At 28.1% G+C, this 14223-nt stretch overlaps 1 protein-coding gene across 1 annotated transcript in view; it reads right to left on the reverse strand.

The window, feature by feature from the left end:
• LOC111626612 (CLIP-associating protein 1-like) overlaps positions 1 to 14223 on the reverse strand; it is a 156998-nt gene that overhangs the window by 56388 nt on the left and 86387 nt on the right. The window contains exons 13-16 of the mRNA XM_023370048.1: positions 9460 to 9552; positions 9130 to 9272; positions 5267 to 5402; positions 2851 to 2921 (exon numbers count right to left, since the gene is read on the reverse strand). Of these exons, the coding sequence (XP_023225816.1) occupies positions 2851 to 2921; positions 5267 to 5402; positions 9130 to 9272; positions 9460 to 9552 (443 nt within the window). The remainder of the gene's footprint in view (positions 1 to 2850; positions 2922 to 5266; positions 5403 to 9129; positions 9273 to 9459; positions 9553 to 14223) is intronic.

Here is a 14223-nt window from a genome sequence, read left to right on the forward strand (position 1 = left end):
ATTTTTATAAGTTTATAAAATATTTTAAATAAAAAATATTAAAATATGTGCAAAATAAACCATTTTCAACACTTTTTCTATTATTTATAAAAAAAACAAATATATATATGTTCTGGCATAAACAATGTTCAATTTTAACTGACTTAATTTTGCGAATGCATCTTTTTTATTTATATGGGTATCTTAACACCAGTTTTTGCGCTAATGTTGCTAATGCACCATTTGAGCGAAAAAAAATTGTTAAGGAAAAATTTTCTGTTAGCGAATCCTTTGTTAAATATTTCGAATATCACCACTGGCTATATTGTAGTTTGCTGACTGTGTATGATTGTTGGGACAATCATGCTTGGGCATGATTTATATACTGAGACAGGTTTTCCATTTACTTTTCCAGTTTAATAAAATAAAAAAAAACATTCTTTCAAAATTTTGTTATAGGTGCTTTTACAATTCTCCTTTGATTGGTCTGTTTGAGAAGAAAGTCCAAATGTTGCAGTGAATATATTCACTCAGTCTCTTGGTGATTGATTATCTTCTAAAGGACTGACAGTCTTGGGGCTAGCTGATGTCAAATGCTGTGTTCTGTGGCAGCTGGATGTTAGATTGCACAACATGAATCTAGCATATTCTGGTAGATCCTAAATTGGCCAAAATATAACATCTTGGAGAAAAGAAAAAGCAAAGAACATTGTGTCATAGAAACATGAGATTTTAAAGAGTTTCTCTCCTCTATTCCACATTCTGATTGATCTTCTCTCTTTTCCCAGTGACAATTCAAAATCTTTTGGGGTATAGAAGAGGTAGTTATTGACCTGATCCTGGCCAGCTAAAATTCCTCTGAACTTTGAAACTCTCTCCTGTAATTTTGTCCTTTTGTTTTCCTTTTTGATGAAAAGAACCTCTTTATTGTTTTCATGAGACTTTACATTTTGCTTCTGGTTTTATTTTTGAAAGGTAAAAGTTTAACTGTCCAATCAGATATTCATTATCTTTAACACAAAATTTAGAGTTCTGTCCAGGATCTCACAATATTGTTATCAGTTACTACCATTTTCATTATGTTCACACTAATAAAATTTTATTCAATTTCAATGTTTCCTTCATAAAAACTCTTTTTGTCCATGAATGTATATTTAAGAATAAAATAGTTTATACATTTCAAAAAATTTTAATTTCTAAATATATATTTAGTATTAATATATATGCAAATATATTAGAATTCATATTCTTTACATATACTTAAAAAATAAGACATAATGAATAGAAGATATTTATTATATATATATATCATATTTACTTGAATGTAAGATGTACCTTAATTTCTACCTGCTCCTTTTTTCTAAAAGAAAGAAAGAAAAGCTGCAGGAGAGTTGCAGATTTTCTTTCTTTCTTTTAGAAAAAAGATAATTTTAAACAAGTTTGTGTCAACAGAACTGATTCTGTTGACATAAATTGTTTAGTGTTTATTGTGCAATAAAGTTAGTTATATATTACCATCTTGGATAGTATCAAAGTTGGAAGCCTGTTCACTTTCTGTGTTAGGCTGTTGTGAATCAACACTGGATTCAATGCTCACATCTTTCCATATGCAATCATCCTGCATGTTGTTTTAAGCACCAAAAGAACAGCATTTCTTGAGAGTGCTGTACAAATTTTCAGTGATTTTTATCCAAATAGTTATGACATTATTGTAATAGACTAATGAGATTGACCTAAGTCAACTCTTTAAACATTTACTATTACAAATATTGGTCTAATAAAATGATTAAAATTAAAAAACGGAATTAGTGAAAGAGAAATAAGATGAATTGCATTATAGGTTGGCAATTAGGATACATTACATTAAATCTAAGTGCAAGAGTCTGAAGTTGAGAGCGTAATTTTAGTTATTTTGTTAAAATATTTATTTAAAATTATTTTAGGAGAAAATTATCTATCTAAAAGTTAAAAAGACAACTGTATCCTGACAACTGTAAAAACAAAGTATCCTGTTTCTCACGGAGGAAAAACAGCTTAGTTCTCCTGAAAGTGATAGTTTGAGTGCAATGTTTCACTCTCTATCACACAATGGAAGCATGGTGAGATTTTCTAATAATTCTATTGGATGAAATATTAAAGGTGAGAGGACACCTTCAAACATGCTCTTGCTAATGTACTTGTTCCCATCCCAGTTCTCTATTATTACTCATTCTTATACAGAGACAAGTGAAGATAAAATTTAGGAAGTCGTTAACTTGTGCCTAAATTAAAGAGTATCCCATGTCGAATATGGATGTACTACAGGTATTATAATTTTAATATGTAAATTTTCTCTTGTCTGAATAATAATTTGGCAGGTTGAAATTAAAAGTTCTCTCTTGAATAATTGTAATAGAAATTTTTATTTTATTCATATTTTTATTTGTTTATGTAGAAATTATGTTTGATAAGTATATAATAACTATATCATATATATAGTAGGGACTCCATATTCAGGATGGAAAGTAATTATCACATACGAATTCTTTCCAATTCTCACATAAGATAAATCTTATTTTCAGAGATACTAAAACCTGAAAAAAATGCATTTTCATTCAAGTAAATATGGTAGTTTTACTAGTAAATAATTTAATTTTTTATTTTTTGAACTAATAAAACTAAAATTTTCCAGACTATCAAATATAAATCTGTAAGGGAAGAATTAATAATCAAAACTTTATTCTTAAAATTTGAGAAAAAAAATATCTCATATTTTACAAAATAACAAATTATTTTGTAAATTTTACATAATTATCAGAATATATTTTGCATGTATAAAAACTTTTTAAATACATTAAATCAAGAGAGATAAAGATGAAAAATAAGACTTACCTTCTAATGTCTTTAGACTTTGATGATGCATTGTACGTTAAAATCGGAATTAATCTGTTTGCATGAGTATGCTGTCAATTAATAATTAATCTTAATATATTAAATGATTGACATAATTAAAAAAACAGTAAAAATAAGCAATTTTTTTTAATAAATAGGAAAATTAAATCATTTATAAAATTAATAATTGCTCATTACAGTGGTACCTCAGGTTACGAACGCCCCAGCATATGAAATTTTCAGGATACGACATGAAATTCGAACATATTTTTGCTCCACGATACGAACAAAAACTCACCATACGACGTTACATTAGTTCGCATTTTTCATTTGTTTTTCTTACTACAGTTATTTTTTTAAATGTATTACTTGGCTTTAATTTGAGTATGTTTTTCGCGTTGGAACGAATTATTTGGTTTTACATGTAATCGTATGGGAAAAGATGATCCACCTTATGACATTTTCATGATACGATCTCAGTTTCAGAATGGATTAATTTCGTATCCTGATGTACCACTGTATTGCTAAATATCAGAAATAAAATTATTTTAATTAATATTCTAATAATGGAATTTCACCACTGAAACAATCTTAAATAAAGACCAAAATAAAAGCCTTAACTTCAAAGCAGAAGTTCTCGTGATTAAAAAATAAATATATAAAAAGCTCATATTTAAAAAAAACTCCAAGAAGCCTAAATAAAAGAGTATCAGTGTATTTACTAGAAGATTAATCAGATTTCCAATGTACAACTTTTATGTGAGAGATTTAATTTCTTTCTTAATATGTAAAGTATGTATCCATTTAAAGTTTTCATTTTAAATGCAAATTTATTTATAAAAAACATTTTTAATGTTTTCCATTTCCATTGTGTAACAGTTAATACATCATTTAATAATGAATAATTTGAGAAATATAATATACAAAAAAATATAAAAACACTCCCTTTCTACATTGCAACTGATATTAAATTTCTGTTCAGATATTGTTGTCTTTATCTCCAGTGTTTTTTTTAAAATGGTTTTAATATATTTTATAAAGATCTCAATATATAATATTTATGGGTTATACATAACATTGCTGAAAACATCATTTACATTATCAAATCTACTTCAGAAATACCATGCGCTATGGATTTTCTGTAGTTTCTACAGAAGTCACAAGTAAATTACAGACTTACTGATAACCCCCTAAAAACTATGGAATGATATTTTTTTAGTCTTGGATAAGTGTGCTAATGCAAGAACACATGCAAGTATTAGAGCTTTATTTATATATAACTGCCAGTATGCTGTTTCAAACCAATCAGTTTATTAAAAACTAATGATGCAGAATGTACAGTACAGACAGATAGCTGGTGCTTCCAGTTTGCAAGTAGGTGAGAGTATCAAAATTGTTCCTATTATAGCACATGGTCATGCCTGCCAAAAAATAACTCATTCTTGCATATGAAACTATGCATGACTCTTCTGATGTCATGATTAGACATGCCAAAAAATAATTGTATTACAAAGCTCAAATTATAAAATGACTTACTTTTTCATTATTTTTTTCTTTTCAAAAATGCAACCATATTTTTTATAATAAATTTTAAAACATTAATGTCAAAATATATCCATAAAAAAGTATGAGAAATAAAAATATGTTTATAAAGTAATGATATGGCTTCTATTTAACTATTTAACCAAAACAATTTGATAAGTTTTTAAACACAGTTTGTTAATTTGCATATTTTCCATGTGAAGAATGAGCAAACATTTCATTTTAATTCAAGATAACACATAATATAACCCACTTAAACAGTGTTGAAGAGTTTTAAAATAAAAACAATTTTTGTTGATTCTTTTAAAGCTCAGTTTTTCCTAAAAATATGGTTCAGTTCACTTACACATATGTAAGTTATATTTATATATGTTGTGAAAAAGATAACTTACCATTTATACTGTGAGAAAGATAAATATATTTGTAGATAATAAATTAAGTTTCTTTACATTGTTTAATCATTTTATATTTATTAAACTTCAATACGAGAAGTGAATTCTGATTGGAACATAGTCTTACTATGTTCCAACAGCATTTGCTTATGTGCATGTTCTCCGTGCATGTGGTTTATAGGTAATTGAAAATAGTGGTTAAAGAGCAAATCATAATGTCTGAGTTGTGTTTACTATTTGTTTGTATTTCATGGTATGAAGCATGGTCATTTAATGATGTTTTAAACATAAATACAAAAGTATTTGGTACTGTAAAGCTTAAAATTGGGGCAATGACATCATATCAGAAATAGGGAAAACAATGTCAATCCACTTGTGGTGCTACTGATGGACCTCTTCTCAGAGTGACATTGCTGTGTTTTAATAAATATAATACTAATATTCTTTTTATTTAATAATGTAAATTTGAGAATTATGTTTACCTGAATAATAAAACGTATTGTTACAATCCCTGCCGTGGACATAATCTTGGCACTATTTGGAATTAAATTAATTAAACTTGGCAAAACAGCTTCTGCAAAATGATCTAGTCTTGTACCTACTTGCTGAGACAGAAAACTATTAAAAGAAAAACTTGCTTATTTCTAATGTTAACTAGTTACTTAATTACTAAAATATGAAAAATACTACTTTTTTAAAATTTGTTCATTTGAAATACATTCAAGTAAAATTAAGAATTAAAAATAATATGTTATAATAAAGAATATTTGAAACAGATAATTAATTCAAAGATAATTAAAATATTTTAAATTATATTTAACGCCTCATAGTCTGAAGTTTTGATTGAGATAACTGTTGGCGTGACATCCAACCCCAGTACTTAATACTTCTAACAAAATTAGAGTTGTCATTACATCCGATGACGTTATAATCGGGTTAAACTGTATATTGTTTGTGCAAAATAAAAAAAATAACTTCAGACGATACAGTAACCACGATTATTTTTTTCAAAAACAGAAAATTTTCGTTACGCATCGACAAAAATTCAACCCAGGCTAACACACAACGGAGAGAATTTTCGAAATTGGATAAGTTAATTTCATTGAAAATACATTGTGGATGACCTTGTGATTATGGCCAGCAAAAGTTTGAATGATCACACCCAAAAGCAGCAATACCAAAGAAGATTGGAGAATGAGAATGAGACCCGCCTTGAGCGTCAAAGTGATTCCACTTGTAGTGAGTTTCCGAGACATAGTCTTGTTCCAAATACAGTTTTGTCCTTTTTACTTGATTTTTCTGTTTAAGAAATAAATTGTTCGAGTTTTAAAATTTATTTTAAATCTCTATTTTAATGCATAAGCAAAAAGGAAATCTTCAACAATGAAGATATCCTTTTTTCTTCAATTTTACACTTTCATCGTTGAAAACATAAAATTTTTATCACTATTAATGACTCTCTCTTCAGCTCAATTTTAAACCTGAAACAATTCATTATTTGCATTATGCTTGAAATTCTTTTTTATTTTCAAAAACCCTCAAATTTGTTATTGTGGTTAATTGATTTATTTTCATAAACAACTATGATTACTTATCTCAATGAATTTAGTTACTTTTTCCTTCATTTTATGTACAGATCTGAAATAAATAAATATTATAAAATATGCACATTCCTCATTAATAATGCATGAACAAAATTTTAAAATATCCAGGAATCCCTAATATTTTCCAATTCTAAATTCTCAAATTAAAAATCTAGCTAGATAAATTATCTGATACAGGCACAGTACAATTGGGTTGGGAAAAAATATTTCAATATTAAAGATTAAACTTTTATTTTAAAATCATGATTTTATAAATNTTTCCTTTATACAGACTATTTACATAAGAAATGTTTTCCTGGAGTATAGTAACTCATGTAACTCACAATCAAAATACCAGGTTGTTCAATAAGTTTTGTCGTTCGATAATAGGTGGCGCTAGTAGGAGCGTCACTTTATTACTCTAAAAATAGTACTACTATTTCATAAACAAGTGTCAAGTTTCAAGTAGATCAGTCAACTCATTGTATATTTGCATCTGTTCAAAGTCGACGTGTCATTGTATTTTTTTACAATGGAAAAAATCGAATATCGTGCAGTGATAAAATTCTTATTTTTGGAAGGTGTAGCACCAAAACAAATTCATGAACGATTGTTAAAAGTGTACAAGGACTCTTCACCTTCAATCAGAACAGTAGAAAGATGGGTTGCTGAATTAAAACGTGGTCGTACGAGTCTTGAAGATGATCCACCTGAAGGACGTCCAAAAAGTGCATCAACACCAGAAATCGTAGCAAAAATACAGCATATGGTTTTGGAAGATCGTCGATTAACTGAGAGAGATTTAGTAGAAGCTCTAGGGATTTCGTTAGGCAGTGTGAGCAATATTTTGGCTGAAGTTTTGGGTTACAGAAAGCTGTGTGCACAATGGGTGCCGCATTCGCTAACTATGGAACAAAAACACATTCGAATGCAACTTTCTCAGCAACATTTGGAGCGTTTTAGAAAGGATAAAAAGGATTTTGTGCGTCGTTTCATCACTATGGATGAGACATGGGTCTACCACCATGATCCTGAATCAAAACAAGAGGCTAAGGAGTGGTGTGAACCCGGTACTTCGGCTCCGAAGCGTGTTAGGGTCCAGAAATCGGCCAAGAAGGTGTTAGCATCAGTTTTTTGGGATGCAAAAGGAATTTTGTTTGTGGATTACCTCCAAACTGGTAAAACAATAAACTCAGATTATTATTGTAACCTTTTGGACCAGCTAGATGTAAAAATTCGTGAGAAAAGACCTGGTTTAAAAAAGAAAAAAATCATTTTTCATCAAGACAACGCCCCCTCTCACACAGCTCAAAAAACCATTGCGAAAATCAGTAAATTAAAATACGAATTGTTGCAACATCCTCCCTATTCGCCAGATTTAGCTCCCTCTGACTTCTGGCTGTTCTCACATCTAAAAAAATTCATGCGTGGGAAACGATTTTCATCGAACAAAGAGGTAATAGCAGCCGTGGAAGCGTATTTCGACAGTCTTCCGAATTCTCACTTTAGGGATGGAATCCATAAATTAGAATATCACTGGAACAAGTGTATTGAAGTTCAGGGAGATTATATTGAATAATAAAATGTATTTCAAACCATAAAATCGTGTTTTTCTTATTGAACGACAAAACTTATTGAACAACCTGGTATATTATCATGATCACATCTCATGTAATCTATGCAAAAGAATCAGTGATTCTTGTCTATTCAAACAATAAAATATTACTAAACAACGATGATAAATGACTCAAAAGAAAGTATTCAATTCTCAACGTCCGGCTTAGTATATACAGAAAAGCCTGAGGAAGCACCCAGAAGGGGCATCGAAAATGTTTGCTGACATATAACACAACCACTCCAGTTACAAGGTTAAAAGTAAGAGTTATTTTCATTACATTCCTGTGTGTGGAGACAAATAAGTATTACTAAACAATAAAGTTTAATTTAATCCACAGATTTATTATAAAATTAAAGATTTTTCATTAGTTAAGGCTAGATTATTAATAGAAATATTTACAAATATCTGTAATATGTTTAAATATAATAAGCTGTCATACAAATTGTTTTTTAACATAATAATGAATATAACTAAACTATTTAATAAGTACTGAATAATTATGCATATCAATTACAAACTACTGTATCCCGTAAAGTAATTGACAAAAAGTATACAATTCTTAGTTCTAAATGATGTAATTTGAGTCAGAATTAAATTTGTCAGAAAAATTTGTGGATTGTTATGCACAATACTTTCATACAGGATGATTCAAAAGTCACAGAAATTTTAAAAAATGAATAACTCGCAAACTATTTACAGTAAGATGATGCGGTTTTCACACAAATGCTTAGAAAAAAGTGGAATTTTTTAGGTGTAATAAAAATTTTAGTACCAAAATAATTACACTTCTTGCCATAGATGGAGCTGTAAAATCTGAAATCATTTGTAAATTTGTTAAAGTAAGAATAAAAAAATAAAAATGTTCTTAGGGTAAGCTCTAGTAACAACTTCATAAATTATGTAATCTTATCAAGCACCATCTATGGCAAGAAATGTAACTATTTTGGTACTAAAATTTTTATTACACCTAAAACAATCCAACTTTTTTCTATGCATTTCTGTGAAAACCATATCATCTTACTGTAAATAGTTTGCAAGTTATTAATTTTTTAAAATTTCTGTGACTTTTAAATCAAAGAATGTGTCATGAAATAATGCAAATTTTTAAGATATTGGTAAAATAAAAACTTTGTTTTTTACTTACGCAACTGTAATACATGCTTCTCGAACAACCTGTGAACGTAGATCTTTTATACATGATTGAAAAGGAACTTCTAAGCAACGTAAATGAGAACAAAAGTCAAAATTTAGAGCTCCACCAAGTAATAAACTTCTTAATCTTTTCATCTGTAATATATTAATATAATAATTTAATGGGTAAATTAATAAATACAATCATCATCTAGATTTAAGTCAAAAATTATATTTAACATTTTTGTATTTAAGTCAAAGATAGCATTGATAAAATTATTAAAAATTATTTTACATCATTAATTAAACATACAAAACTATTGTATTGTATAAGCAGACTTACAGTTTCCATACGTTTTTCCCAATCATTATTAGGATCTGACAGTATATCCCTGATTTTATTTATTTCTTGTTCTAAATCTTTAGCAGACAAAATCTTGAAAAAAAAAAAAAAAGTCAAGATTAATATTTTATTACAAATTTAATTTAAAATTATCATATGTTAATTATATACTGTACTTTCAAGAAATAATGAATGCATCTACTTTAACTTTCATAAATACATGATTTTATATGAAGTTTGATCAAATAATAAAGTTTTAGTCAGCAGTGCAGCTATTAAGTGAAATTTATTCTAATGTAGTAATTACTACTTGAAGTAATATCCCTGCAAAACTATACATTACTATTTCTAAGAGCATTCTTAAAGAACACTTTTTGTAAACATTTTAAAATCAATTTCTAAATGCTCTAACACCTTTTATCATTTGAAAATCAAGTTTCATCACTTGTATAAAAAACTGCAGCCAGTTTTTTATACAGCTAAATTATACAGCTAAACTAAATTTAACAAGACTGGTCAAGCCTATCTGATAGCATACTCCACAAAAGCAAATCAAATATTTTTAAAAATAATAACACAGCTGTCCCTTGATAATCCGACAGGTATGGGNTTTAATAAATCCAGTTACAAATTTATTGAAATAATAATGTTTTCAATAAATGAAATCTGATTGAAAACCTTATTATTTCAATAAATTTGTAACTAGACTTACCAAGGTTTGGGTTTATTTGGATCTCTAGTTTTTTCACCTCCTTGAAAAATTATATATTTTTTCATATTTGCATTAAGTGACATATTTAATAATTATATACTACTGTTTCTTTGCAGACACACTAAGGTGACATATATCAACACTTGGCAACTTATTGACTATTTATTCAGTTGGTCAATAATAGTCAATAAGTTGCCAAGTGTTGATATATGTCACCTTAGTGTGTCTGCAAAGAAACAGCTTAATAACAACAACACGGTTTCATCAGAATCAAAAAAAAAAAAATATTTTANTTACAAAACGTCGGACTATCAAGGGACAGCTGTAATTATTATTATAATAAATTTATTAGAAAATTTAATTTAATACAATATACTAACCAAGTAGTTTTTACTATAGCTTGATACTACAGTGACCATAAACAAAATATTCTGTTCCCTTTTGTGCATGTGCATCAACATGTGCAATGAATAGACTGAATGGAACATAACACTTAGTTAATGAAAGTGAAATCATTGTGCATGCACGTGGAAATCTGACAGACGGACAAAAGTCCTAACATAAGCACTTCTCCAATGCCGTGAAACATGCTAAAAAGGTAATCACAGAAAATTTTATACTAAAGACTAACATGAGACAGCAGATTAACAAATTTATTCTTGACATTTCAGTTAACACATTTCATATAATCACAACTATGGAATTCAACTTAAAGTTTATTTCTGAAATGCTGCATGTCTTCACAAAACAAGCAAATCCCATCATTCATTTTTTAAGGATTTTTAGAATTTTGGCAACTTTCAAGTTTAATCTACAAGTTACTTACTGATAACCATCATATGAGATTAAGTAAATAAGATCTAAAATAAATTATATTTTTCACCATAAAAACATTTTCCATGTCAATTTTCATATTTTTTTATATACTCAAAAAACTTACTTGCATAAAATAACAGATATATTTTCTCTAAAAATTTTTTTTTTGTGAAAATTATTAAGATATATTTTTAAAGAACATATCTTTAACAATATATCATATAAAAATAAAAATTCTCTGCAAGCATTTTCAATTTAAGATTTCTGCAAACACACAAAAAAAATGAACTGGGAGTATGTTTAAATATAATAAGCTGTCATACAAATTGTTTTTTAACATAATAATGAATATAACTAAACTATTTAATAAGTACTGAATAATTATGCATATCAATTACAAACTACTGTATCCCGTAAAGTAATTGACAAAAAGTATACAATTCTTAGTTCTAAATNTTCCATATAAACTTATTATAACTGTCCCAATAAGATAAGATTCCTATTCAAACTGTCTAAATTTATTTAAAATTAACAAGATATATTACAATAATTCAAAAATAAAAATAATTCCTCTATTGTATTGATAAGCAGATTGTATGAGTATTCATTTAAAAGTTGAAAACTTATTACCATTCATTAAAATGAAATATAAAAAAATGTAAATAACTACAAAAATATCATTATTATTAAGTTGCAATTTGAAAAAATTGTAGACCTATAAATTCCCACTGTTGCCTGTCCATCTGACTTTCCTTAATCTTGAGAACAGAGTTAGAAAGATGAAAGACGAAACCAAATATCAAAACCTTAGGGGCAGGAGGCACCTATAACTAAATAAGAACTTCCAATTCAAACTGGAAGTTCAAAAACTTCCCCTGAAAGATGTTAGATAAAGGACCAGCATGACTCAATTGTTAAAGGAAAAGTATCATGTACAGGGGTAAACTACTGCTAATTTAAAGTGGAGAGCATATATTTTAAATTAAATAAATAAAAATATAATTAAAAATTGGCATTGTGACTATGTCACAATAAATAATTGCTCATTATCTAATAGAAAATGAACAACAAATTCTAAACAAATGAAAGAATGCAAAAAGTTAATTTATTAAAATCAACTGTTATATATATTTTTACAGTGGAAATGATTTTAATAAAATAACTCTTAAGTAGGTTTAGTTACAGTTTAAAATATTTGAAATGAGATTATATTAAAATAAAATAATAAAGCTTCTACATTTATAAAATATACCATTACCTAAATAACTAATATTTTTGACACGACTATGTCTTCTTCATAAAATCGTATGCCGTTTTTTATTACCAGCATAGAGGTATGAAGGAGTACATGTCAAGAATTGATATTTGGCACAGAGTATTATGTGCCCAAATCATTTGTGCATAAAAAAATCCAGTCTCATAGGTAATCAGAGGACCGAAAACCAAGTCAAAATAAAATCCAAAATGGCGACCCTCTTCTACAAACAGGCAAAATAGCCATCTCACCCCACTGAAGTCAGGTGAGGAGAGTACCACTCACAGTCATTTTAAGAAATGAACTCTGACCTTAGGACTGAACACGTGATTTCTTCTATGTTAAGTAAAATTTGTAATCTAATTTTATAAATTTGGGAGTGCTTCAAATATGACATTAAAACAGGGTGTCATTACAAGTAGGTTTTTTAACATTATCTAGTATAGTAAAATTGTGGGACCGATAAAAATTTGACATTATATTAGAGTTGTCTCAATCAAAACTTCTTCCAAAACTTCAGACTATGAGGCGTTAAATATGATTAAAAATAATTTATTCTTGTGAGCGCTTTTGACGTAAATACGCACGTCGTCTTCAGGCTATACAAATCGAACAGAGAATTCGAACCATACATTTAAATTTAAATATTAACGATATTAGCCGTTTTTTGAATATAACTATTATAAATAAAATTTAAATTTTAGAATTAAAAAGATTTAAAAATATTTAAAATTGGTACATATGCGTNCTACCCCGACTTACGCAATTTTCAAATCTCGTTAGGAGTATTAAGTACTGGGGTTGGATGTCACGCCAACAGTTATTTCAATCAAAACTTCTTCCAAAACTTCAGACTATGAGGCGTTAAATATAATTAAAAATATTTTATTCTTGCGAGCGCTTTCGACGTAAATATACACGTCGTCTTCAGGCAATTCAAAAAACGGCTAATATCATTAATATTTAAATTTAAATGTATGGTTCGAATTCTATGGTTCGATTTGTATAGCCTGAAGACGACGTGCGTATTTACGTCAAAAGCGCTCGCAAGAATAAATTATTTTTAATCATATTTAACGCCTCATAGTCTGAAGTTTTGATTGAGATAACTGTTGGCGTGACATCCAACCCCAGTACTTAATACTTCTAACAAAATTAGAGTTGTCATTACATCCGATGACGTTATAATCGGGTTAAACTGTATATTGTTTGTGCAAAATAAAAAAAATAACTTCAGACGATACAGTAACCACGATTATTTTTTTCAAAAACAGAAAATTTTCGTTACGCATCGACAAAAATTCAACCCAGGCTAACACACAACGGAGAGAATTTTCGAAATTGGATAAGTTAATTTCATTGAAAATACATTGTGGATGACCTTGTGATTATGGCCAGCAAAAGTTTGAATGATCACACCCAAAAGCAGCAATACCAAAGAAGATTGGAGAATGAGAATGAGACCCGCCTTGAGCGTCAAAGTGATTCCACTTGTAGTGAGTTTCCGAGACATAGTCTTGTTCCAAATACAGTTTTGTCCTTTTTACTTGATTTTTCTGTTTAAGAAATAAATTGTTCGAGTTTTAAAATTTATTTTAAATCTCTATTTTAATGCATAAGCAAAAAGGAAATCTTCAACAATGAAGATATCCTTTTTTCTTCAATTTTACACTTTCATTGTTGAAAACATAAAATTTTTATCACTATTAATGACTCTCTCTTCAGCTCAATTTTAAACCTGAAACAATTCATTATTTGCATTATGCTTGAAATTCTTTTTTATTTTCAAAAACCCTCAAATTTGTTATTGTGGTTAATTGATTTATTTTCATAAACAACTATGATTACTTATCTCAATGAATTTAGTTACTTTTTCCTTCATTTTATGTACAGATCTGAAATAAATAAATATTATAAAATATGCACATTCCTCATTAATAATGCATGAACAAAATTTTAAAATATCCAGGAATCCCTAATA

This window comes from Centruroides sculpturatus, unplaced genomic scaffold, assembly GCF_000671375.1.
Source record: "Centruroides sculpturatus isolate CEXI.00-Female unplaced genomic scaffold, Cexi_2.0 scaffold362, whole genome shotgun sequence".
Lineage (NCBI taxonomy): Eukaryota > Metazoa > Arthropoda > Arachnida > Scorpiones > Buthidae > Centruroides > Centruroides sculpturatus.